This window comes from Rhyacophila brunnea, unplaced genomic scaffold, assembly GCF_057557595.1.
Source record: "Rhyacophila brunnea isolate RB1 unplaced genomic scaffold, BYU_Rbru_1.0 scaffold_2, whole genome shotgun sequence".
Lineage (NCBI taxonomy): Eukaryota > Metazoa > Arthropoda > Insecta > Trichoptera > Rhyacophilidae > Rhyacophila > Rhyacophila brunnea.
This window is the reverse complement of record NW_028232859.1, coordinates 21,846,082-21,873,660: the sequence shown is the minus strand read 5'-3', so window position 1 is coordinate 21,873,660 and position 27,579 is coordinate 21,846,082. Positions and strand designations below refer to the sequence as shown.

The 27,579-nt window shown below is 32.3% G+C and overlaps 1 protein-coding gene across 4 annotated transcripts in view; it reads right to left on the bottom strand.

The window, feature by feature from the left end:
• stol (voltage-dependent calcium channel subunit stolid) overlaps nucleotides 1-27,579 on the bottom strand; it is a 161,037-nt gene that overhangs the window by 78,908 nt on the left and 54,550 nt on the right. For all 4 annotated transcript variants that reach the window (XM_085947296.1, XM_085947295.1, XM_085947297.1 and 1 more), the window contains exon 4: nucleotides 5,720-5,830. In XM_085947296.1, the coding sequence (XP_085803422.1) occupies nucleotides 5,720-5,830 (111 nt within the window). The remainder of the gene's footprint in view (nucleotides 1-5,719; nucleotides 5,831-27,579) is intronic.

The window sequence follows — 27,579 nt, the reverse complement described above, 5'->3', positions numbered from 1 at the left end:
ATATAGTATATTCAAAATAAAGAATCTATCACTCTTAAATATCGTGTATATCCAGTAATGCATAAAAACATAATAATGTATCTAAATAACATAAGTATAACTCAAACAAGAGTCAAAACAAGGATGTGAAATAATTAATCTCAATTGACTCTACTTCTATGTCCGCCACTGATGCTTTTAGTTTTCACCACTTTCGTACACACCTATAGTTAGTTTCGTGAAAACGGGTGTCGGAAATTTTACATAGCCATAATTAAATTTGTATGCAGATTTTTGAACATGGCATTAAAAGTTTTATGCTGGCTGTTAGTTCTCGCGGTTTTTCCGCTCACTTATTTGTTAGTTTTATAGTCGGCCAGAAGGACTTCTTCTCTGTAGTTATTTTAAGAGACCGTTTCGAATGGGAAAGTGTATTATTTCCGGTTCGGAACCCTGCGATTTGGATAATGGTGGCTTTTGAAAAAGGTCAAAGCAGTTTTCTCGATATTAAAAGAATGACTTAAAAGTGAAGGAAATAAAAATACCCGTAGAATGTGCAATTATGTGAAATGTGAAAATAATGAACGGGTTTATTTCAAACAAAAAATACATTTAGCATTTTAGTGCGGTATCATTATTGACACCATTACTTTGGATTTAAATAATACGAGTTCGTGCATTTTTTATGAACACAAATATTTACGTATTTTTTTAAAACATTCATTTATTCCGTTGAGTGATTAAATTTAACGCTCTGTAAAACGTACAGCTATTTATCCGGCTTCAAAATATACGCCGAAGCCTATCGAAGCTCGTTGTTCAATCGTACTGTTGTGTACACTAATAAGGCATCACACCTATCAGATTTACAATACCATTTGATTATTGCATCATACAAACTTTAAGCTTTTGAAGTAAACAATATAATATAATATAAATATTTATCTACCTACTTGACTGTGTCAATCTAAGAAATGTTCAGAAAACACACAACATTTAGTTCCTTATCTAAAAACAGTAAATTAATGAGATAACGTTTTAAACCAAAGCACACGTGCAGTAATAAATAAGATGATATATGTATTTGTTATTCAAGTAGCATTTTAAAGTCAAAGTAAAACAATCTCTTATCTGTGTTGATTTGAACACGTGCATATTCTTATATCGACTTCCACCCTATTTTAAACTTTGACCTCAGCCAAGAAATGCACTTAACTGTTCATTATCAATATTATTTACGAGCTCATGCAATCTGTTATCTACATTGATTGCACACGTGTTCATCTTTTTGGGTTAGACACCCTCTTTAGACTTTGGATCGAGCCAAAGACTCATAAATCAGGTATCACTGTTATTTCTCGTTGATTTAAGCTGATGTCATAATGAACACCTGCAGATGAAATGGACTTTGATCAAGTCAAAAAACCAATTAAAGTGAATCGTATATAATCCCAGGAAATCTCATCCCTGTTTGTCTTTTATTTCCAACCATTCTACAGTACGTAACCTCTGTCTGCCAAACATTTTTGTACTGAAATTACACCTGAATAAATAGTAACGTTTTACTTTACGTAAAACCCTATTACTTCCCCGTGTTCACAATAAATTATAAACGTCCACCGCTCAAGCATCCTAGAAGGTAAATCTCTTGACAAACTACCTTCAAAGACGTACTGTCTAAGCGTACAACTGTGAAGAATTACATCAAGGAGCTTCACAGAGTGTCCCTATTCTGGTAAGAAACTTAAGGAAGGTTAACACCACCAAACCAAACAGGATACCTGCCAGCCCAGATCACCTGTTTCCTTCAAGTACTCATCACGAGGACATAACAGTACGATGACTGTCGTGTATCGTACCATAATAAATTGTGTACAAAATGACGAAGCAACCCTTTTTATATAGTGATATAGCCTAAACATTTATAAGTAGTATCAAAGAATGGATATCTGCTTCTGAGACCTTCCCAGTCATAAAAAACTGCACATCGAACGTAGTAAATTGTGATATGCTTGATTAATACTGAGTCTGGTACGGGGCGGTTTGGCTTGAATATGTTTATATTGTTAGCTATTTATATTCTTCTTCTGATTTTAATCTGATAATTTAGTAATCTGATTATTTAAGTTTGGAAAGACGACAACTACTGACGATGGCTAGAAAAACTGCAATTTAAATTAAACATAACTAGGTATCATAGAATAAAATTAATAATAAAAAAACGGTGTGTGTACTTATGTACGCGCGTTAGAAGTTATACTTCTTTGGCGTAACAAAACAAAAACAAAACTTGTGATAAACTAGATTCTTCGACTAGCTTTTAATTATATTACACATTCAAGAAAAAGGACCGCTTATTGGAACGCCGTTCGTTTATTTCTATACACTTTAACTTATATTACTAAATTATATAATTATTAATCGTTGTTTTTATTTTTAAAGTAACAACTGCCACGACGTTTAATAGTTTGTTTACGTAAGGAATTACAAATAGCCGACAATAATTAATACGCTGCCTAGCAACGGAACAATTCTAAACTATATACTGTATAATCGTAACGATTTCAGTATCATTCTGTAGCGTAACGGTTGTGCGTTCGGCTGATAACCGAACAATCGTTGGCTCGAATCCAATCGAGTGTGTTTTTTTGTGTGAAAAAATAAATTATGTGTTACATGTCACACGTCAAAGATACACTATGATCTGATTTTCCAAACGCGCCTAAAGAAGTATAACTTCAAAAACTATATTTCAAAACCATTATAATGTAGTTTTCTACCACACAAACGCCGGTTTAAATAGCAGATTTTGAGTATCTTTGGAAGGCTGTTATACCTGAAGCTATTTCTCGAAAATATTATGTCATTCGACGCAAAGTTGTCGTTAAATTATGTTTAACAGATAATTAAAATAACACAACCTATAAAATAAATCAAATGTAACTCGGCATGCAAATTCTTCAGACACTGGTGAGACACGCACAGAATAACTTAAACTGAAGAATCTATTAAAACTCTAACTCGGTATTCTTTTCTCATTTTGTATTACACGGAATACGTTACCGGTGGAGCTTCTAACTGCTCGGCCATTTATACAAATTGCCAGACTAGATAATAAATAACCCCGATATTTAGACCTCTAAAATAGAATTTAATTGCTCAAATAAAGATGATAGATATCCAAATTACAACACGCACTACAAAAAAAAATGATAAATGATGGGTATTGTACACAGAGGCGGGTAAATAGAAATCGTAAACTTAACACTATGTTTATGTCTACACTTACATAGATACTTGTATCGTAAATACCACAAACAGGTATGTCTTTGCTTATTTTTTATTATTAAATAGAATTATTTTTTCACATTGTTTATCCTTTAATGTGTAAGTGTATTAGGGTTCAGTATAAAAGCATTTTCTATTTGATTTTAAAATATTTAAAAAGTAATTCTATTTTCCCCTCACTCTATCCTTAAAATATTCATATTAATTAGCGTCTCTGGAAATTTGTACGTACTACGTATTACAGTTGACCGTATCACCGTTCACCGTAAGATATGTGGCCGTATAGTATTATGATCAAATTCATGTCTATATAAAACACTAACAAAATACGTAATAAAACTACCGGAATACATGGGAAAGACACAATGAAAATCGGTAGGTAAGTAAATTCGAAATACATTCATATCGTATAATTTATATAGAATTCGCTGGTATCAAATATCTGATTACAATGAAAATATTATTATCAGGTATTTGACACCAATCAATTTAAAATTAATGTAATTATTGAATCTAATAAAATTGAAACATTACTGTCTGAAATGCTCCACGAACAACCAGTATTTTTTTTAATCTAAATGCTATACGGCCATCGCTTTTCGGTAAGACAGCACACGGTGAATAGAAATACGGTGAAATTTATTACGTACCATTTAGGTACATGTAACAATTAATAAGGTGTAAAATTTGTATTATATACTTTATTATATACTAATATTTTTGAAGTTATACTTCTTTTGGCGCGTTTGGGGAACCAAATCAGAGTGTATTTTGGCGTGTGACATGTAATACATAATTTATTTTTTCACACGAAAAAAACGCACTCAATTGTATTTAAACCACCGATTGTTCGGTTATCAGCTATATGATACTGCAATCTTGACGATTATACAGTATAATATTATAGTTTAGAATTGTTCCGTTGCCTAGGCAGCGAATTTATTATTGTCGGCCATTTGCAATTCCTTACGTAAACAAACGATTATACGTCAGAGTGACAGTTGGTACTTTAAAAATAAAAACAACGAGAAACCATTATATAATTTAGTAATATAAGTTAAAGTGTATAGAAATAAACCAACGGCGTTCCAATAAGCGGTCCTTTTTCTTGAGTGTGTAATTTAACAGGATTATTAAGAGCTAGTCAAAGAATCTAGTTTATCACAAGTTTTTTTTTTTTTTTTGTTACGCCAAAGAAGCATAACTTCTAACGCGCGTACATAAGTACACACACCGATTTTTTTATTTTATCAAATATTTTTTTGTATCCGTGTAGGTACCACTGTTTGTTATTTTTTATACTGGGGAATAATTCCCGGTGTTTTCATTCGGGCGGTTAATTTTTCTAGCACCGATAAGATATTATAATGTGAAAGAAATGATCGAAACCACTCACTTCTAAATGATGACAATAGAGAGATAGCTAATCCAAGATTCTGTACTATTTATCACGATTTTCAGGAATGAAAAAAGAAAAGTACACTTAACCAAATACTATTCAAATTCATTTATTAACACGGGGAACAACCGTAGAATATTACAATGTATTGTTTATGAAACCACTCTCGTCATTTTTGAGAGCAATTTAATAAAAAAAGACCGTGCGCATGTACCTATATTACGTTTTATAACGTGTTTAAATAATATATTGATTTACTTTGAAATTTCGTAATATGTATTTCCAACGAAAATTTTCATCCAATTATTTTATTTTATTGGATGCGGCGATTATTGGTAAAATTTTAATTGGATTGGAAGCTCTTACCGTTGCGCGTACACAAACTGACTGTATCTATGGCACTCACCTATTGGACTATAACATATCGCTGTGGGTAATCATCATCATCAGACAGGGTCAATCCACTACTGGATGAAGGCCTCCCTTAGTTCTCTCCACTCTTCTCGGTCCCTAGTTCTTTGCTACCATGTACATCCATTATACAGTAATATCGTTACATATGCATGTAACCATCCGATATATATTTACCTTCTGGATGTTTAAATACAACCTGTTGAATTATATTGCTTGTATTGATTCGTTGATTTGACGACTCTTGTTTAAATTTACAGCCATCGGGTATGCGGTATAGCGGATAGCCAAACCGTGAATTAAATGAATTTCTAATCTAGTGTAAGTAACAATATTATGAAAAAAAATCAATGAAAATTATACAACTAAGATTTTATGAAAGATGTCATCATCACCTAGGGTCGATCCATTGCTGGATAAAGGCCTCCCCTAGTTCTCTCTGCTCTTCTCGGTCCCTAGTTCTTTGCTACCACATGTACCCCTCGTACATAGCTCGTCTATCCAGCGGATTTTACGATGTTGATCTGGCAAAATGCGTTGTTTTTTCAATGAATGTTTGATTCAAAGTCCTCCGATGATTTACTTATAAATTAAAATGGTCATATATGGTTTTGTTTTTTTAATTAAAAATGAATAACTTACCATAACAGCGCTCATTTTGAAGTCCATCAGATTCTTAACTTCTGCGGCCATTTCCCTGACCAGGATCAGGCCATCTTTTCTGGTAACTTCATAGTCCCAGTCATGATATTTCTGAAACAAAATAAAAATGGAGTTTTAAAAAAATTTTCAATTGTTTTTAGTAAATCTTTACATCGCTTTCGGCAAATCTGCCAGCAATATACATAGACACATGAAATTCATTGAATAGATGATAACATATTGTATAATACCTAATATATTTAATGTGTATAAACCAACTTCTATATCAAGTCTTCTACGTCACAGCGCTTCATGCGCTGACGCTGTTACGTCATTTAGTTTTTGTGCACTGATACTATTATGGTATATTATATCTATACTATTATGGTATACTATATCTTTGGCACTACTGTGAGGAATTCAAAGCTTTCGATTCGGCTTCTACTCCTCACAATACTCCTTCGTTCAAAATAATGCACTTCGTCTGCTTTCGCAAAGGTGTAGGCATTTTAATGTTAATAAAGCTCCAAACGATATCGAACACACACTGAAATATGGACGCGGAAAATGTTGTAGCGACGAAAGTAAATGCGAGGGGCGGGTTTTAGTTCCATAAACGACCGTGGTGACGTAGTAGACTTGATATGAAAGTCGCACTCCCACACATTTTTGTTGATCATGCTATCAATCGACCAATTTATTCTTCAGATATTATTCAGAAAATATGATAAACGTGATTCAATTAAATCGTTATAATTATTTAAACTTACAATTAGAATAAAAGGAGTTGTAAATACTTTCATTCTCAAAATTCAAATATTCAAACATCTTCGAAAAACAAGTACTGAACGATTTAACATGGTTATTCTTGAAACCCTTTTTATTGACACCTGTTTGAATATAGTATGTATTGGCATTTTCCATACTAACAAAGGAAGGCTATCTCAGGGATTAATTTCAAAAAATGTCAACAAAGCTATATTATATAGTTTTACAATATCGACGAATTACTCACAGTAAAATAGTAGAGGCCCTAAATATCTCGCGTGCACTAATGAAATTCATCTTCAATTAAATATCCGAACTTCACCCGAGTATTCTTCCATCTACATACTAATAATAATTATTCTGGACGTACTTGAATTTCTCTATTTCCTATAGTATAAAATACCTAACTTACAGAATATACGTAAATTTAGTAATATTTTCTATATAGCCCAACGTAGGAATATAATGAGTTTGACTGTTTGTTTTATATAATATCCGAAACGCTGTTCATCCAGATTTTTTTCTACACAAAATTCTACGTGCCTGTAATTATGAAAGATACCGTTCCGGCTCGTGGCTTCTTTGGAAAATTGCGTTCCGTTTCATGTTATTGAGATAATATTGCATGTAGGTATGTAGTTTTTAAAGTTGTAAGAACTGATTCGTGGAAAAAAAATATTTATTAATGATTAGTCCAACAAGGTCTATAATATAATATAGGCTGTTCGGACTTCAGATGTGTTTACAAAAAGGGCTAAAGGGGCTACAGGTCCAGGACCTTAAATTAGTAGGTCTCCGGAACCTGAAAAATAATTTGAAATCACAAAAGAACCTTGCAGCGAAGGAATACACAAATGTGCGAGCTTCTAGAATTTTGAAGATAAGAGCCCAATTCTAAAAAAAATGACGAAAAATAAGTGATTTTGCTAAAATAAGTAAGTACCCATTTAAAAAAAAAACTACATTTTAATTTTGTATGGGGGGGGGGGGGTAATGTGTATTAGCGCAGAGCCCCTTCAAGTATAAATGAAACCCTGATTATTAGGCATATCGCCTTTTTGATATCCGAAAAATAATTAACATAATTTGATATTTTTGAATGATTATTCAGCGTTCCGGTTCGAAAGATTTTCTATTTTGAGCACTGAAATATATGTTTACGGAAATTTTATATTGGTCCCAAGTTGTTTTTAAATATATAGGTAGTTGGTTTTCGGATGTTTAATCATTTTTCGCTACTACGGAAATGTGTAGATACGAGGGTGGGTCAATAAGTCCTTAGAAAAGCCGACAGGTGGCGCGACTAGTACTGCAAGCGGTTTGTTTTCATGCAGCGGCACTACCGATTCAGTATGCTGCGAAGTTTCAATCAGATTGGTCGGGTTGTTGTGTGTTTCTCGTACATTTAAAAAAAAAATTTGCTTGTGGAAAATGGTAAAATGGAAAATGGAGAAAATTGAGTTTAGAGTTGTTATTAAACATTTTAATATAAAAGGGTTAACATCAAAGGAAATAAAAAATGAGTTGGATTTAGTTCACGGCATATCTGCTCCTTCACTTGCAACTATTTATAACTGGTTAAATGAATTTAAACGTGGTCGTACATCAACAAAGGATGAACCACGCTCAGGACGTCCTGTAGAGGTGACTACACCAGAAATGATCAATAAAATCCACGATATGGTGTTAAGTGACCGAAGATTAAAGTTGAGTGAGATATTTGAGGTTACAGGGATCTCAAAAGGTAGCGTCATTTCTATTTTACATGACAAATTGGGCATGAAAAATATTTCTGCAAGATGGGTGCCGCGTTTGCTCACAGTCGACAATAAACGCAATAGGGTGGTGGCCTCTAAAGCCCTGTTGTCACTCATGCAACGCAATCCGGATGAATTTTTTCGTCGCTTTGTAACTGTAGATGAAACATGGATACACCACTATACTCCCGAGACGAAAGAACAGTCAAAGCAGTGGATTGCGAAGGCAAACCATGTCCAAAGAAGGCGACAACCGTAAAATCAGCTGGTAAGGTTATGGCTACTGTATTTTGGGATGCACGTGAAATTATTTTCGTTGACTATTTGGAAAAAGGAAAAACAATAACAGGGGATTATTATGCATCTTTATTGGACCAGCTAAAAAACAAAATTGAAGAAAAACGGCCTCATTTAAACAGGAAAAAAATCCTCTTTCATCAGGACAATGCCCGTGTTCACACATGTTTACGATCAATGGCTAAAATTGAAGAATTAAAGTTCGAATTGGTCGACCACCTACCGTATTCGCCAGATTTAGCCCCCAGTGACTTTTTCCTTTTCCCAAACTTAAAAAAATGGCTAAGTGGACAACGTTTTTTTTCAAATGAAGAAGTCATCGATCGGACAAATGCTTATTTTGAGGACCTTCCGAAAACTTATTTTTCTGACGGCTTAAAAAAAATTGAGAAACGTCTGACCAAGTGTATTTAGCTCCAAGGAAATTATGTTGAGAAATAAAAAAAAAATACAAAAATAAAACCTGTTTTAATGCTTTTTTCTAAGGAATTATTGACCCACCTCGTATATTACATATTATTTATGGTTAAAAAAATTTGAATCAATCGGAAATCTATTGTAAAACTTAATAATATAATCAAAACTATTTTGTAAATTGGTGAATTGTCTGCATATAAAACTTAAATCGTGTAAACCTCACAAATTCAGAACAACATATCTTCAAGAGATGAAATCCATTTAATTTTCATATTTATTCTGTTATATAGACACAGATTGCGAGATTTTTGCGGATTGATGATTATCAAAATGATTAGATGTGTTAATATAGCAAGAATTTTATTTTGAGATATATATTCGATAATACTAGTTTTGCAAGATAGACAGATGGTGTATTTTTTTAAATCTCATTTATCTTGTTCTAAACTTTAAAATATTTCTAATTTATTGTGACACAATTTTTTTTTTAATACATTCATGTAAACTGTGTTTATAGATTTTTTTCATACGCCATACTGAGTTGTACAACCCTTTTTTATAAATTCATATGCATACTGATATGAAAGGATTTATATGGGAGGATTTGTTTACACTTTAATTAAAACCACGGATTTGGGGAAATTAAATATTAAGTATATTTAGCTTTTCACATTAGATATAAGTCATAAATATTGAATGAAGTGATAAAACTTTGTCACCAGAAAAACGGCGGCGAGTTATGTTAAACGGTTTCAAGAGCTTCTTCCCGACTACCTACCCTGAACCCTCTATCCTTTCAGCCACGCAGAGTCAAGCAACCTCATGTTATCTTCACTGTGCGATCATTCGTCGAGTTCTTTGTAATGTTGTTTATCCGTGTCTAGCATTTCTCGATCGCCTCATTCAAAGTTACAAATGTGTCGCTGAGTTTCAAAGCCCGCTATAACACTTTTTTGAAATAATTAAGATATATATATATATATCGATAGATTCGTTATTAAAATCTCTACATTAAAATTTTATCGCCTCTTTCAAAATCCGCTACGATTAACTGTCATTTATGAAACAAAATCAATGCGTCTATCAATACCCGCTATAACACTACTGAAACATTCAAAAACCTTTTTAGTTCAAAAAGTTTTTATTGATTTTCTCAACCAAATGAAAAAGTGTTTTAGCGGGTTTTGAAACTCAGCGACACAAATATTATTATGTACGAGTTCATTTCTTCCTAAATTTGTCGATTACAGGATGATGATGGGTGATTTAGACGTTTATTGCGTTATTTGGTATCAATAGAATTACTTTTAATGTTTGTAGGTACCCATAGCCCCCACATCTTGAATCGGTGAATCGGGGCACCAGGTCAGGATCTTTGGCGGACCTCCCTGCCCATCGCTCAAGTTAAAGACGATCTACAGAATCGTTTTCTAAATGTTGTTTCAAGTAAAATTAAGTGTATTTGGTGTATTTTTTTATTGTTGAATAAATCCACTTGAATTACGGAGTTGTCGAATATCGACACACAATAATCAAAAATTGTATCACACTACTAGATATTTTAAAATGGTAATATTCTTCAAGTAAAATAGCGCTGCAGGCGACTTTTTCCCGTTAGAGAAAATTTGTGATGTGTGTTTATCTCACTTATCATGTTGACCCACCATGCCGGGCCCCCCAGATCCCGGGCTCCCAGGCTAGAGCCCTGTCAGCCCCCCCTCGTAGGGGCTATGTAGGTACCCATTACAAATACTTTTTATGATGAAGAATTTTCCAGGCGAAGAATTGCGTGATAATAATTTATTGTGGCCGGGAAGAATAACGTTATAGTCGAAGGATTGTGGGCGAATAATGTTCATAAACTGTTATATAATTATATACACGTCATATTATTATGCGAAATAAACAAATGTCAAATTACCATTTTCTCTAACATCTTATGAAATGTGACAAAGTCACTTTTACTTTTAAAATGACAAATGTATCGTAACAAATCTTTATTAAATTATTTCCTTACTTAATTTACTAGAGTATGATTGATGATAATGAAGAAATAATGACGTTTTACATTACGCCCCACTCGTTTAGCTTCTAATACACATTAGTATAAATTAATGAATCGCATTACATACATACATAATATTAAATTACATAGTAAAAGCTCTATCGGAAGAAACAAAGCAATATTCTTCCGTGACCGATTATTATAGAAACCCGATAGTATAATTGAACTAATCATACAACGATGTAACCTTGGAGATACCGTTTCACGTAAAGATGCTAGTTACCAGAGGCAAATACTGATTTTGGTGGAATGTATACGAATCGTACCCATGAATAATATGAAATTAATAGGCAGATTACCTACAGCATGGCCCCCACAAGGGTGGTCCTGACTAGGGAATCCAATCCCGAGCCAAAATTCTGATCCCGGGATTTCGGGATTACAATTTGACAATCCCGGGATCCCGCGACTGGTCCCGGGATTGGCATTTTTTTCCATTGTTAATATGAAAATTTTATATTTACACATAACATTGATAAAATCGGTCAAAAATAAATCTAGTATAATTTATAATATTTGAGACATTTACTGTTAATATCATATATTATCTACGTTCAATCTTGGAAATACATAAGTTTAATGGAGTAAATAATATTAAATATATATATAAATAATAATGTGAATTAATACGAGATTGCTGTTTCTGATAGTAAAGACTTAATGAATGGATTAGCGAGATTTAAAATAGTAAAACAAATAATCATGGCGTACTTATGGCCTTTCCGCTTCATAAATCTAATTAGTCAGCCAAATATGAAACTGCCGTAAAACGTATGAGATCATGGTGAAATTACTTTGTTAAAAGTGCGAAGCATTGTTTTTTTCCAATCTTTCTCATTTTTAATAATTCATGTGAAAAAATAAAATGAATTGGCAACTTACGCATGGGTATAAATATAAACGAAACTTCATTCAAACTCAGTTTATTTCTAATGCAGTTATTTTTTATTAAAAGTATTTTTTCTGTTATATTTTCGCTTTTATTTTATGTTCCATGAAAATTGATAAAAAAAATCAATCCCGAAATCCCGGGATTATATTTATCAATCCCGGGATTCATAGGTATCGAAAATAGCTCGGGATCCCGGGATCCCGAATCCCGGAATCCCTAGTCCTGACAGGGCTCTAGCCTTGGAGCCTGGCTCAAGGGGGGGCCGGCGTGGCGAGTCAATCAGATATATGAGATAAGCATCCATCACAAATTTGCTCTTAAAGTAAAAAAAAAAGTCGCATGTGGCGCTATTTCATAAGTCAGCTATAAACATTTAAAAAATGTTTTGTATTGAGACTCGACAACTCCACAATTTAAGTATGTGGATGTATTAAAACTACAAAAAAACGCTAAAATAAACTGAAGGCCCTTACTTTTACCTCTAACATAATTTAAAAGAACGCTTATGTTGTGCATCATGCATGCTATTAAACTTAACGATAGGTAGGGGGGGCGCCAAAGATCCTGGCCAGGGGGCCCACTTTAGGATGTGGAAGACATGACCTACAGTATTGATTTGTGAAATACTATCGACCGGAATTTGAATTTAAATTGATTTGAGTTTTGTACTATTTTACATTTGTTTTGACATATTATAGTGTCATGGAAGGCGGCCGTGCATATCCACGGCTGTACATACATGACGGTTGGTGGTGGGAAAACAACGTAGACGTTGCGAGCGTTTGTTCAGGTATCATTATTTGCTTAAGAATAGCATTCCTATAAAGGTACGTTTACTTTACTATCAGACGTTGTTACAGTTTTTTATGCAATTAGAATGCGTGCATTACAGTCAAAATCATTCATAAATATCATTGAAATTATATAGGTGCATTCCATATAATATATAACAGAAAAATTGCTAGGTATTTTTTCCAGAAAGAAACACTTTGGATTAGAAGTTCATGAAATTCTGCTACACATTTTTGTAGTGCCGGTTTGTATCTCCCTTTATCCCTAAAATGTGCATATTACCTACATGTATATTGTTTTTTAAATCTCCATATTTTTTATGTGAAATAAATTTATATTTATATATATTTTATTTTAATGAGAAATGGATGTTAGCGACTTGCTCAACATATTAGGCACACACTATGATTCTGGGATTCGAACCCGGGACCCTCGGCAATATAATCCGACGCGGTAATTGCTCGGCCATCGTAAGCGATTTTTTTTCAACCGCGCGGTTAATATCAGGGATTATTGTCCGGGGGGGGGGGGGGTATTTTTCATAAAAAGTATGGGCTAGAAACCCATCGGGTAGGCTGAATTCATGTATTTTTTCCATTTAATATGTGTAGGTATTTGAACTGTTGTTAAACGATAATATCCTCCATTTTCTCTCGTCAATTCCAAACATGTGAATAGGAATAATAATTTTCATGTTCCTACCAAATAACCAATGTCACCTGTAACTCTGCGGTCTTCGTGTTATCTCATCGCAAGATAAATGTGATATTTCATGATGCTGTATATCGTGCGGTTAACCTATTTGACAACACAATAAATGAAATATTATATTTTTTAAATAATTGAATTTGTGTGGATGTGTTAAATAGAATAAGTTTTTATCCATTTTACAACGTTTTTCTTAGCTCGTATTCTTATTTGTCCGGTACAAATCTTGCAATCGATTTTTAACTTACTTCCCGACTAGCTAGACATTTGAAACTTTTAGAATATATCAGAACACGATGCCAATGCATTTTTTAATACTTTTAACCATCTTTAAGTAGAATTAAATTAATTTTCAGTTAATTCTGTTTTGTATGAAAAGATATTTTGACACCATTATCGGTTGCTAGGCGTCTGGGGTCCTAGCAACTAAATTATTAATATATACGTGCGTTACTATGGAAACCAATATGACATGTCAAGTACAAATGTTTTTGATCGTTTAAGCTAGTCAAGTCAAGTTTATATGGTTCAACAGAATTTAAAAACGATGTATATAAAAAGTTCTTTTTATCTTGTAATTATTTATTAATTAAAGTTTCTTGTTGCCTAAGTATTAATTTTTTATATAACTATTTTATATTTATTTCCATTAGTAATAAAATATTTTCTACTAATTCATGTTAAGTATCTTAATTTATTTTTATAATAAATTATTGTTTACTGTTTTACTATGTACCTACTGTAGGCGCACGGTCATATCACTGTTTATGAATAAGTAAATAAATAAATTTATACAATAAATCTCTGTAAAAAAAAAATATCAGCAACTTCCTATTTTAATGATCTGTATGATCCATTTGACATGTAAATCGAAAGAGAATTGTCAAATTTGGATAGTTTTCAACCACCGTGATTGAGAATTGTTCCATGAAACGGAATCTACATTGTCATATTACAGTGTCGAAAGTTGAGTCTTAAGAGAGGGGAAGGTTGAGGCAGCCGGGGCAACTAGCAGTACCGGGTAACCGCTCTAAAGCGACAAAGCAGATTAAATTAAATGAGTTAATTGGATTTGTGCGACTTGTGGGTTGACGACCGTTCAGCGGGGGTGAAAAACGGGGGTCGTAGCTAATTTGCAACGAAAGGGGGCTGGATTTATTGTGGAGAGGGTAGAATGGGTGTCATCATCACGTACCAGCGTTGTTTTGGCGTTAGCCGTTTATTATAATCATAAATTTGATCTATCACAACACAACGTTTACTAAAATCGCCCTAATACCTATGTTACCCATGTCTTCCACTATTTCGCATCTTTAGAGTTATTAAAAACATTTACTACAACATCAAATTAAATCATTAAACAACTATATACCTAATACATACGAGTCGGTTTAAAGGAAGCCAGTCGGGAACCGGGCTAATTTTTATAGCCGATTTTGGCATTGGAATGAAAACTGAACCTAACCTGACAAATAATCCAGTATATCGTCTATTTTAAAAATTTGTTTGCCACTAACTTCCCTTAAGGCTATACCTCAGTTGAGGCACGATCAAAAAAATCGTGGCTAGGCGACGCGCAGATTGCGGGTCGCGGGTGCAAATTACGCATGCCAAACGAAATATAAATTGTCATATAAATCCAACTTGCGTCCATTTAATGTTCTGTTTATTGTTCTATTAGTAACAATAATAATATATTCATTGACATGTTTTCATGAGTAACGTTTTTAGTCATCTTTACACGATTTAAGAATTAATACGCCCGTGACCATCACGAAACAAATTGACGTGTTCCCAACTCGCGTTCTCTATCCGAATGCCAGCGAGTCCAAAATTTCGTCGCGGCTATAGTTGAAAATTATTTGCCGTTTCACTGATATATCGTCTTAAACTGACAATAACCAATACATCAATTTTGTTCTACCAACAGACATTTAAAATTTCGACAATTAATATCAGTGCAATATCGGGTGAGGCTGCAACAATCATGCATAAGCCAAGTAGCCGTATAATTTTAGAAATTAAGAATGTGGATGAATATGTACCTACCTTCAGATAATAATATTTCAAGCCATCATAACAACGTAAAACCTTTATAATATTAATCCATATTTTAATTTTAATTTTAGCATTTGATGAATGAAAGATAATACAAATATATATGTACATATTCTTCTTTAGATGCCTTCTTATATTGAAGTTTACCGATAAAATGGCTGTACATTTCTCTATCCTAGAGTCTAGACGAATCGTATCAGATTCCCACCGCCTTGGATATTGAACCACGTATAGAGGTTGCGTACTTTATGAATTAATGTACGCTTCGTATTTCTTAGACAGAACACAGTACAGACCAGTTATTGAAGTTAATGGCCCCACCAAACTACACCCGCCCCCCACCACACCCGGTCTTAATCGGCCGTATCACGGAACCCTACGTTTGATGTGAAACATTGTTTTTATTTGTATAACTAGGAATGTCTCAGGAGCAGTTACAGTTACTAAAGTCGTCATGCACTCAAATGTGCTTTGACTGAATTTACATGACTTTAAGTTAACCTACCCATGGGATAGATGAGCACGTAGAAGCAATATTAAAAGTTGTACTAAGTAACAAATTAAATCTAATACAAAACTGCCGAACATTCTAAGCGAAGAGATCTTCACGTTGGTAGTATAATGCCGCAAATTGTATAAATGCAAATTGGCCTTTGTGGCGTCCAGGTCGGATGGGCCCAACAGCTGGTTGAAACGACGTGAGCAGCTATTCCCTTTTCGTACACATTTTAGAACATTCCCTGAGGATTTGGTTTGCATCCTATATTTCTCCACCACATGGACATGTTTAACGGGTAATAAGACCACACTCAAAGACCCTGCCAGCGAAGCCAACATATGCAGTCAATTAGAATTTACCAGTTAACAATATCCCTCTGAAGCAGATGAAACTGGTCCTAACTGACCTATTATAGTGGAAAAACTTAATCTTGAAATTGCGCAGATTGCGATTTCTTCTACTGCGCAAGAATTACATTGGTTGAATTGTTCCAGTCCAGTGAACATCCAGAGACGCGGGATAAAGAAACGGTTATCAACAACATTTCTGAGACGCATTCTCCAATTTTTCTAACATATTATTCGTCGTGGAAGGGATAGTCTGGAAAGACTAGTGGTTTTAGGTAGCCTTCAGGGAATCTAAGTCGGAGAAAAAACGTCGGTGCACTGGAGTGACCGTGTGATGGAGTTTACTGGGGCCAACCATCCCTCTTCTGTTCTGGGGAAATTAGAGTACCGTGAGTGGTGTAGCGACATTGTCGTATGGATGATGATTACATTTCATGGTGGCAAATACTGAACGTCAAATAGTCAATTGCAAACTCTAATAAAATGTTTTACAGATATATTATAACCACAGACATTCAACGTATCAAAATGTCTTTATTATCAATTTCAAACGAAAACGTTTACAATAAGATAAGTAATACTCTTTTATGGTGTGGTATAATATACTATTAAAAATCACTCTTACTTCATTCTTACTTATATTAAAATAGCTAAAAAATCTTTATTCTTCCAAATATTGATGAATCAATACGGCATCATATTCTATATTATATTTCTTCCGCTCACTTTATCCACATCTCTAAAATGAATATTAAACTGTAAAATCAATGTGGTGCAAGAGTTGTTTTAATTAAATATGAAAACAGAAACGACTGTCGTGTATTTTAAAAAGTTACGTAATTTGAAAAAATGAATTCTAATAATACGTGCGAAAAACTGCTATGTAGGTTTGAAATAAATTAAGGTTTTCTTACATATACAGCTACTTGTACCAGTGCATGAAAAATAGATCAAGATCCAATACCCTTAATGTATTTTATATGATCATGCAATGATGATTTTTTGGATGAGAAGATTATAATAATGACATAGGTACCTATACCTACACCTTTCTTACATAACCTACAAATTGGTCGTCACATCGGAGGTTTTAACAGCTGAACGACAAAATACACATCGATTGTAATATTATGATTTTTATGATGAGAATGATAAATAATGTTGAATCAACACAGAAAAAATATTCTATAAAAATCGATATGGTAAAGAAATGCATTGCTATTAAAAACTCGATACGTACTAAAAAAAATGTAAACAAACATTTAAAAGGCTTCCTTAAATACTACGCTTACAAATAAATACCGCCAATAAACTACTACAAACGCGATATAAATAAACTCGAGGCGAAAAAAAGGGCGAAAAAATTTAAGGAGGTTTTTTTTGTTTAAAAAAAGTCGAAAGGGTTCGCTAAAGACTTTTTAGTGGTGGGGCGGAAGCATTTGATTCGGTTCGATAATCGACTTTTCTTTTTTACGTAACAAGTAATATGAAACGAAATATGACAGGAAGAATTTCTCCGGCGGTTCGGACTTCTTCAGTAGCGTCGTAAAGCTTTTTAGTGGCGGATATTAAATAAATGCCTACAATCGTTTCTTTATGTATCGTTTATTATTTAATAATAAAAATTGGACATATATATTTAAAACAAAAATTTATTGAATACATTGTGAGTGTATTTATTACATAAGTTTTCTTGTTTTGACGAACTGCTCAGGATGCATAAGTTATTACGATATATTTATTTCTTGATTATTAGATCTTTTGTACCGAAATATCTATTTACTTTATGATTAAATATAATTGATCTGCTAAAACATCTTTATATATTTTTATAACTTAGAGAGAGACTGATTCAAGTCCAATTTTTCCGAAAATAAATTAAGTACAAATTTTGTACCAAAACATTCATATTTATTTTGTAGGAATCAATTCATACTTCGAATCATAACACAAATTCTAAATACATAAAACAACAAAGCCTTGAATATATTTTACATTAATGGCATGAAAAATCGTAAATTTAGTTTTACTCTCCAACAAGAAGATTTAGGCAAAAGTCGGAAGGCGTTGTTGTCGACTAAATGGGAGGAGCTTGTTAGTTCACAGTTTTAACACGTAGCCAAGAAGATATTGTTCGAATATACTGGAAATGTTCTTTTTTGAAATCAGAGTCAAGTAAAAGTCTGGCTCTCGTGTATATAATTAACATCTACCATTAATTCTGGGATGGATAATTTTCTTATTTTCTCAATTTTGACAGAGTAAAGATTCATTATAGTACCTACTACAGACCTAAGTTTAGTTGGATCTCCATTTCAAGAAAAGGTGTGGTTTAAAAAAAATATAAAACTACATTTTATAACTAGGGCAGCATTACTAGCTGTACGGGTTGAACACGCCTGCGCCGGAGTCTAGACATTGAAAAACAACATGTATTTTTTTCTCAAAAAGCGCCATTTTAACCCTGCGATCCACGACTTCATAAGCAGGGCATTCTGCCGTTGGTTGATAATCACATCAAGTTGTACCGATGTGTACAATGTACTTATGTTTGTGATTTATTTTACTGTACCTTTAACTAACGAGTATCTACTGATATTAAAATTATATAAATGTTCTTTGTTTAAAGAATTGATTTATAAAACAAAGAGTATACTTAATCTATTTTTAGTAGATATTTATTGATTATTCCAGATCAATTTGATACATTAATAACTCAACTAATATTAATTAAAAAAAACTATTCCAAAGTACTAAACAAATATTGCTAAGGATTTCAAATTAACAACATTTCTATCTTGTACAAAAAATATCATTTATGAAACAAAAATACATTAAAACTTTTTTTTAAATCCTCTACCTTCGAGATAATCTATCAAATTGTAACTGTTTTTTTTTAATGTAAAGTTTATCATTAAATTTATCTTTCTCGTTGTTTTTAGATTCTAGTCCAAGTCATACTCCGTACCAATATTATTCTAAAATATTTTACTAATAAGTATTCCAAATTATAAATATTTAATAATAAATGTTACATTCCTAAATCCTGTGACTTATTCATTGAACAAAAAATAAACATTTAATAAATTTATTTATTTATGGGGAATAATAATTATAATCGCATAATAAAATAGGATATTTTCACTAGGTATCGAAAACATTAAAAAAGGTGAAAGACACATCGGAAATGGATGGTTTTCACAAATGATCGACAACTGTCAAATTGTAGATTTTCATTATGTAAAGAAATAGTTCTCTCATGTTAATAGATTATTGTAATACTCACAAATCAATAGAGTAGGCATCATTGTAAAATACATTTTGCCCTTCTTGGCTGTTATGTTATCATGAGTAGACTTAATAGTATTGTATTTACATATTATTATATTCATATATAACAGTATATAAGTCTATAAAAAATAAATGATCAATTTTATGAAAGATTATAATTATAGGTTAATGATACAGCCAATATTTCTATAATATTTCAATCACTCCATTTTTGCAAAAGATTTTGGGCAATAAAATATTATAATGGATCGCTTATATTTATTTTTTAGACATACAATAACGTAATGTCATATGTTAAAATAAGATACAATAATTATTATTTCTTTATATTCAATTTTATTAAAACGACAATAATGCCATACTTTATTTGACAGATTTGAAATATTATGACATCTCGCACTGTGAACATAACCAACTATACTGATATTAGCCAGGTGTGTGGATTATTTTACTTAGTGAAATAATCTTTCGCTTTGTGAATTTCGTCCTTTTTCTAATTGACTAGTTGTGAAAATTAAGTTTACTTATATTTCAAAATGTTACTTTTGTTTGGTATTACATATTTAGTTTATGTGAAATCTATTTTCGAAATGTTTGAATATTTTTGGTTGTTATCAGTTTTGAATTCACATTGTGCGGCGTTTAATTCCCATGCTTTATTTAATTGCGCGTCGCGTAATTATATCCCTAGATGGCATTAGTGACTTATCACACTCCACCTTAATAATAATCAATAATCATATTATGATGATCTTCACAGTTTCTTTAAAATACATTTAAAATGGTGATAATGTACATAATACATACGAATAGTATTTTTTTTTTATATCCTAAGTACCATAACAAAAATTGTATTTTATAATCAACCGTTTACTTTCTGTTACTTACCGGTTTCTATCAATGTTTACTTTCCCTATACATCCTACAAGACACTGTATGAAATTTGGCAATGTATACTAAATATTAATTATTAAATGTGAAATATTAATTTAACAGAGGAAACCTACGCCACTGAGCGGTAAGTAGGTATTCCAACTATTCGACGCTTATTTGCTTTGCCGAAAGTTGAGCCAAAATCTTCCCAAGGCGGCGTTTTTCTATAATAATATATTACATCATATACGAGTAACTCAGATCCACGGAAACTATTTTAGCTATCTAGGTATTCAGAGTTATTTGTTTGAACGAAATAAGGTAAATACAATATACCTATTTAAATTATTCAAATAAGGGAAAATTTCTGGTTGATGTTTATATTAAACGGAGTTGTAGTATTTTCTGATTTAGTGATTAAATAAAGAGGAAAATAGCTTAGTTAATAATATTATAAGGGTGTAATTTATATTATTAATAAAAAAAAACAACGCAGCTTATAATAATATATAAAAGTTTGACTAAAAATAATATTAAGTATGTATTTATATACAATTCTTGATTATGTAAGTTTCTGATGCCATCCATTTTCATCGTTATCTGTCTCTAGATCAAGTGACTCAAGTCATTCCTGTACAAAATTTTAAAAAAAACCGCCCCCTATCTTTTTCTTTAGAAAAACACTTTTAAATTAAAAGGGCAAACAGTAGAATTCATTTTTACAGAAGTCTTTACAGATGCCAGCTTTTAAAATGATATTATAAATTATACTATGATACTGTGAAGTGTATTTTCAAACTAAAATAAGTGTATAAACTATTTTTCTTCAATGAATTCAAATCTGAACTGGGTAGGATGCAGGTGGATCAATTCGTAAAGCACATTGGCTGGAATCCAGTAGATTAATACGTAACCATAGTCGAAGATTATTTTCTAGTAAATATTATGTTTCTAAATTATTAAATATGTACCTACATTGGATTATTTTACATGTGTAAAGAATTACGAAACTCTACGCTAAAACAGGTGTTCTACGTTTGGTGTATTCAACCATTTCTTTTACAATAGTGTTTGTTGTTATCTGTGAAGCTTGATGATAAACATTTTTACGCTTAAGGTTGTGCGTATTTTGTTGTTGCTCGCCGTCATACGACGTAACCACAGGGCAGATTAATAAGATAAAAATTCGAAAGCCAGTCGCCGTAATAGATCAAGACTTTAACGACAGTTTTTGACTTATGATTTACTGAGTGGCAATCCATTAAACGCAAGAAATATAGAGCCCCTGAATATGCTCAAATATTACCAATATTGGACGCTTGTTGTGTTTACGTGACTACTTTTAATCCATAATATTATGATATATACATAAATATTGAAAGTAACGTATTTTAGCACGTGTCTAAGTTTTTTTCATAAACCTATCTTCACAATCGAGAACCGTAGCTTAACGTAATAATTGAATAATAATTGAATTTACCTATTTTATTGTTAGTAAAAAAGAAATACTTATCTGCTTTTTATTAGAAAGCGGGAATATCAGAATATAATTCTCCCACAGCTTATATAAACAAATATCCAAACCGGACCAATAAGTCTTCTCAATATTGAATAATAATATTATCTTATTGTAGAGATACCGATGTTGCCACATACAAATTTCTGTGGCATAAATGTGGAGACGTCAGATAATAATGTCTATGGATTCCAATAATCGAGACCGCAAGCTTGCCGCAGCATTGACAATAATAGCATTCATGCCACTGAATAGATGGCATTACTAACCGCCTCCTTGACATTTTTTTAGGAATAAACTATTTTATTATTATTTGTTATAACTCATTATTATATTATTGTTTCAGTGTTATCATTTAAAATTATATTGTTAAACAAATTTGTATAGAATTTTGATTGTTTCGCAAAGCTTCTTGACTGGGAATTGTAATAACGGATAGCTTTTTGATATAATTAGAATTAATATATTTTAGATATGAAATTGTATCCATTTTTTTTTCAGTGTCTGTTTTCACCCAGGGGCTAGATTACAATGACAAAAAAAGATCCGAAGAAAAACATTGTTTTAATAAGAACGTTAAAACCACTGGCGGCTCTATGCTTAGGTCATTCGGTCATTGACCTGCCAAAATAAATACCTTACAATCGACATAATACTATTAATAATATGTGCAATGTCATATATAATAATATTAATAATAATCGGTGGATTTGAAATTATAGGGCGCGCGATATTGTGTCAACCCTGTCTATTGGGCTTTTTTTTGTTTGGGCGATAATTCCCCGAACAAAAATATTGTGTTCGCCGGCAGTCTGAAAATTGACCCAAATTGAATATTTTTATAAAATTTTCTCTCTCGTTTCTCATACATAAGACAGAGATCGATATAACACAAAATACGAGATCGAAGCTTGTAACGGTGCGTGAATTACTGTAATATCGGCAATGCCCGAGTGTGAGACAAAAGATTTTTTCACCTAATTAAAAGAAACAGAATGATAACACTGACTAGATAATTGGTCTCAAGACGCAACTGTGTATGCGGTTCGGATTCGTTGACAGGTTTTGACGAATGCTTTTGGTTATTTTAATCATATGTAAGGAGTTTTTGGTGCAGTTATTGCATATACACACAACGTTTGGTTTTTAGTGATTTATAATATTTTTGTGAAGCAGTTAGTACGCACGCAGTAACAATTGAAGTCTGTGATACAATTATAATGTAAATGGAAGCACGATTCGCATCCAACGATCATCTCATTATATCCGATTTGTTCAATAAAGAAAATTACACTGATTTTAAAAATAATTTTCCCACACGTCAAGTAAATTTGGTAAAACTCTTAGAAGAAATAAACATAATCAAGTTAAAAAATGAATTATTGGTGTTTTATCAACGAGATGATTTGCATGGCGCTAATAGTGCAGTTTCTCTTCTACATTTTTTACTCAGCAATAATTTCAACGAAACATTTTCCGAGTCGATCAAAGTTCTCCAATTTATTTGCGTCATACCAATGACAACAGTTGAAAGTGAAAGATGTTTTTCCACTCTCAAAAGAATAAAAACCTTTCTACGCAATACGATGGGCCAGGATAGACTGACCGCTCTTGCAATGCTCAGTATTGAAAAAAAAATATGTGGGAAAAATAGACAATTTTTATAATCGTGTGATTGATGATTTTTCAAAAAGCAAATAAAGAAAAGTGGACCTAATTTACAAAAAATTATAACGCGTTGTGTGCAATTTCGGTTAACGATGGGTTGGCGTTATGAAAAACGGACATTTTTTGAAGGGTAAGTAGGTACCTACCTATAACAATTTCTAGCACTTATTCTATAATATATAAAAAGTCAATTTGCAATACGTCTTTTCAGTATACAACGAAAAGGCAAATTAAAATAATATATTCAAAATTGACCTGCTAGTTTTTTCCGGATTAAGCCGCCAATGGTTAAAACAATATAATAAATTCAATTACACAAACTAAAACATAATATTATGTAAATATTTGAACTACCTAAGTAGGTACGGTAGCAAATAAAATAATGAACGCAAAATATATTATTAAATAATTACAAGATAAAAAGAACTTTTTATACACAACGTTTTTAAATTTTCTGTTGAATCATATAAACTTGACTTGACTAGCCTTAAACGATCAAAATAATTTTTACTTGATAGAAATAATACTGAAATGTCATTTTGACATATCATATTGATTTCCATGGTAACGCACGTATATTAGTTGCTTGGACCCATAATGGTGTCGAAATAACTTTTCATACAAAACAGAATTAACTGAAAATGAATTCAATTCTACTTAAAGATGGCTAAAAGTATTTAAAAAATGCATTGTCATCGTGTTCTGATATATTCTAAAAGATTCAAATGTCTAGCCAGTCGGAAAGTTAGTTAAAAATCGATTGCAAGATTTGTAACGGACAAAGAACCTCCGGACAAATAAGAATACGACCTAAAAAACGCTATAGAATACATATAACTATTATATTCCTATGAACGAGTAGAAAATCTCTTATCTATGACTAGTGCAACATACTTGAAAACAATAATACCGAAAAGCATTCTCTAAAAGTCTCAATGTGAAATCGTAATACAGGATTCATATGTAATTAATGTACAGTTGATGAAAATAAAACAATTACTTCATAATTGTTCAATTATTTCTTATATATTTCCAATAAAAAAGTACATATTTATTATATTTATATATAAATATTTTTTTATGAATACCTACTTATATATTAAAAAAAAAAACCATATAAATATGGACACGTTTAGCAATAAGCTTATTAAAATTAAATCATTCCTATTACTATGAAGAATGGATTTCGGCATTCTACCTATATTTCGGAATATCAGGATAAACAAACGTTATGAGATGATGGCATTCGAAATTTTGCAAAACCTAATCAAGGATTTCACACATTTTTTCCAAAAAAAAAAGTGTGAGTGAACGAGAGCGGTAATTTTAATTAAATTATGAGCTGAAAATATTAATTTATCACAAAACTACTATCGACCGCTATCAAGTGCAGTTCTTCATATTTTTGTGTTAATATTGTATTATAACTGTTACAATAAGTTAGCCGTATAAACAGTCAAAACTGCCTATCTCGCTCTAAAAGTTAGCACAGCCAACACAGGTGCTGTTAAAACATAGCACTACAAACATATGAAGAACTACACTCGATAGCGGCCGATAGCAGTCTTGTGTATAGAATAGATGCACTGACTGTTTAATTAAAACGTGTGAAAGAATTACTCACCTAGGTACCAAATATTTTTACACGCGAAGTAAACACAACTTTTCAGTAGAGGCAAATAATAACGAAGTTACATTATTGTTTTTGTCCGTTAATTATTCATTTAGCCGTTTAGCGACAATATAACAAATGTTACGGCATAACATTAGATCAGATAATTTGTCTGAAAAGGTTGTGTTCTTTGAATGACCTTATTAGCCCAAAATAGTTGTTGTTTGTTTAGATATTAACACTAGTCATTGTTATCTTTGTAAATAGTTTTTTTTTGTAAAGGTTGGAGATATCGTTTAGTTAAAATTATATAATACCACTCGATGATAATATTATCATTGATCATAACATATCATTGAACCAGGTGTCTTGAAAAATAAACAACCGAACAATTATTATTTTCTTATTCATTTATAGTGCAGGATCCCATAGACTTTTCGTATACATAATGTACGGAACGCATTCTGACAATTGGAATAGGTTCTAGGGGTCACAAAGTTTTATAATGTCGATGTTGCCAGGCGATATTAGTGGTCAATTTTTTTTTATTGAGGTTTTAATTTTTTTTCTTATAACCCACCAAAGTTCTTCAATAAAACCAAGACCGAATCAGGGATTGACTGAAAATGCAATAATTGTACCATGCCATCGGCATGGTCGTAGAACGGTTCGTCCCATTTGAAAACATAAAAATAGCGGGTAGTGAAATTTGTTCAAAATTATCGATTCTTAGGATCCTCCTTGGCTTAAATTATTTTATTTAGTAGCATTTTTGTATAGAATCACATAGATCGGTTTCTTTACCATATATATATATATATATGCATATGACATTAGTTTTAGTATTAGTGTTAATCCAGAAGCAGTGTAGGTTGCACATATAGGTAGGTGAATAAATCAAATTACGATAACCACTAACCACACTAAGTACACATTTATTAAAAAAAATAAACAAGTCAAGTGTTCAAACCGCTTTAAGTATTATTGCTTACTTATCAAACCGCCCTCATGCTTCTTCGGGAAACCATAGTCATTTTCTTGATAGCATGTAGAATTGCAATAAAACGTTCACATCCATAACGACCAATATGATACGTATTTAAATACCATATTTTGAAAGTTTAAACGATTTATACCATTCCGTGTGCTTTTTGGATGTTTTTTTGTGTCGGATGATATTAATGCAATAAATTCATAGAACGGGCGTGGGGCGACCGCTTCGTGTGAACAATCGAGCGAGTAAATTAATTACGATATGCCACTGCAAAAATGTTTATAAATAACATTTTTATTTACGACGGCCTATCAAACGGCTTAGTAATGATGGAGCAGTGACGTGCACATAGCCCATGATCTCGTGCAAAATTATCTTTTATCTACTCACCGTTGCCTATAGAGTAGACACTAGATACTAGGGAATCCAATCCCAGACAATTTTCGATACCTTTGAATCCCGGGATTTGTAAACATATTCCCTAAACTAAACCTTCGGGATTGATTTTTTTATCAATCACAATCAATTAGATCAGGATTAGAATCGTCAAATTGTAATATCGTAATCCTGGGATAAAAATTTTGGCTCGGGATTGGATTCCCTACTCACTACATACTGCTATACAAACATAATATTGTGTTACATATCTCTACTGCAGGCACCGAATCGACGATGGCACAATAGGCCCACAGGAATTGTCTCATGCAAATGTAAAAAGCGTGTACATTTTTTTCACCATGCCCGATCCTAAGAAGATCACATGGGCCTCCACAGAGTTGGAGGTTTGTATTTTTGTTTTTACGAGAAATGTTAGCCATTTGCTCAGCCTAGTAGTTCCATACTCTGACTCCGAAAACATATTGAAAAACAATATATATATTTGCCAGACCCAGGATTCGAACCTGGGGTCCACGACGTCAAACATATATTTAGTTGTAATATAATATGAATTCATTGAAATGTTGAAGAGCAAGCAATAACTATGCTTAATATTATTTCCTTAACGAACATAGTTATTGAAAGTCGTTTTCAGATTAACCATGAGCAAGCCCCGGGACCTCTTCATATCACTTAATTTGTATCAAATCACTCAGAGCCAACTGTAGAAGTGAGAGAAAGAGAAGAATTAAATCCCCGCGCTTAAATTAAAGCGTAGTTTCTCCTTGTCGTCACACATTAAACTCTTTTCTCGGTATGTTAATAGTTTGACGATAAGACTCCATGAGTCATCATTTTTTTTCTCTGAATAGGAAATTGAGTATTTGTGATGGTGAATGACAAAAATGCTGTGTTCTCAGACAAATAT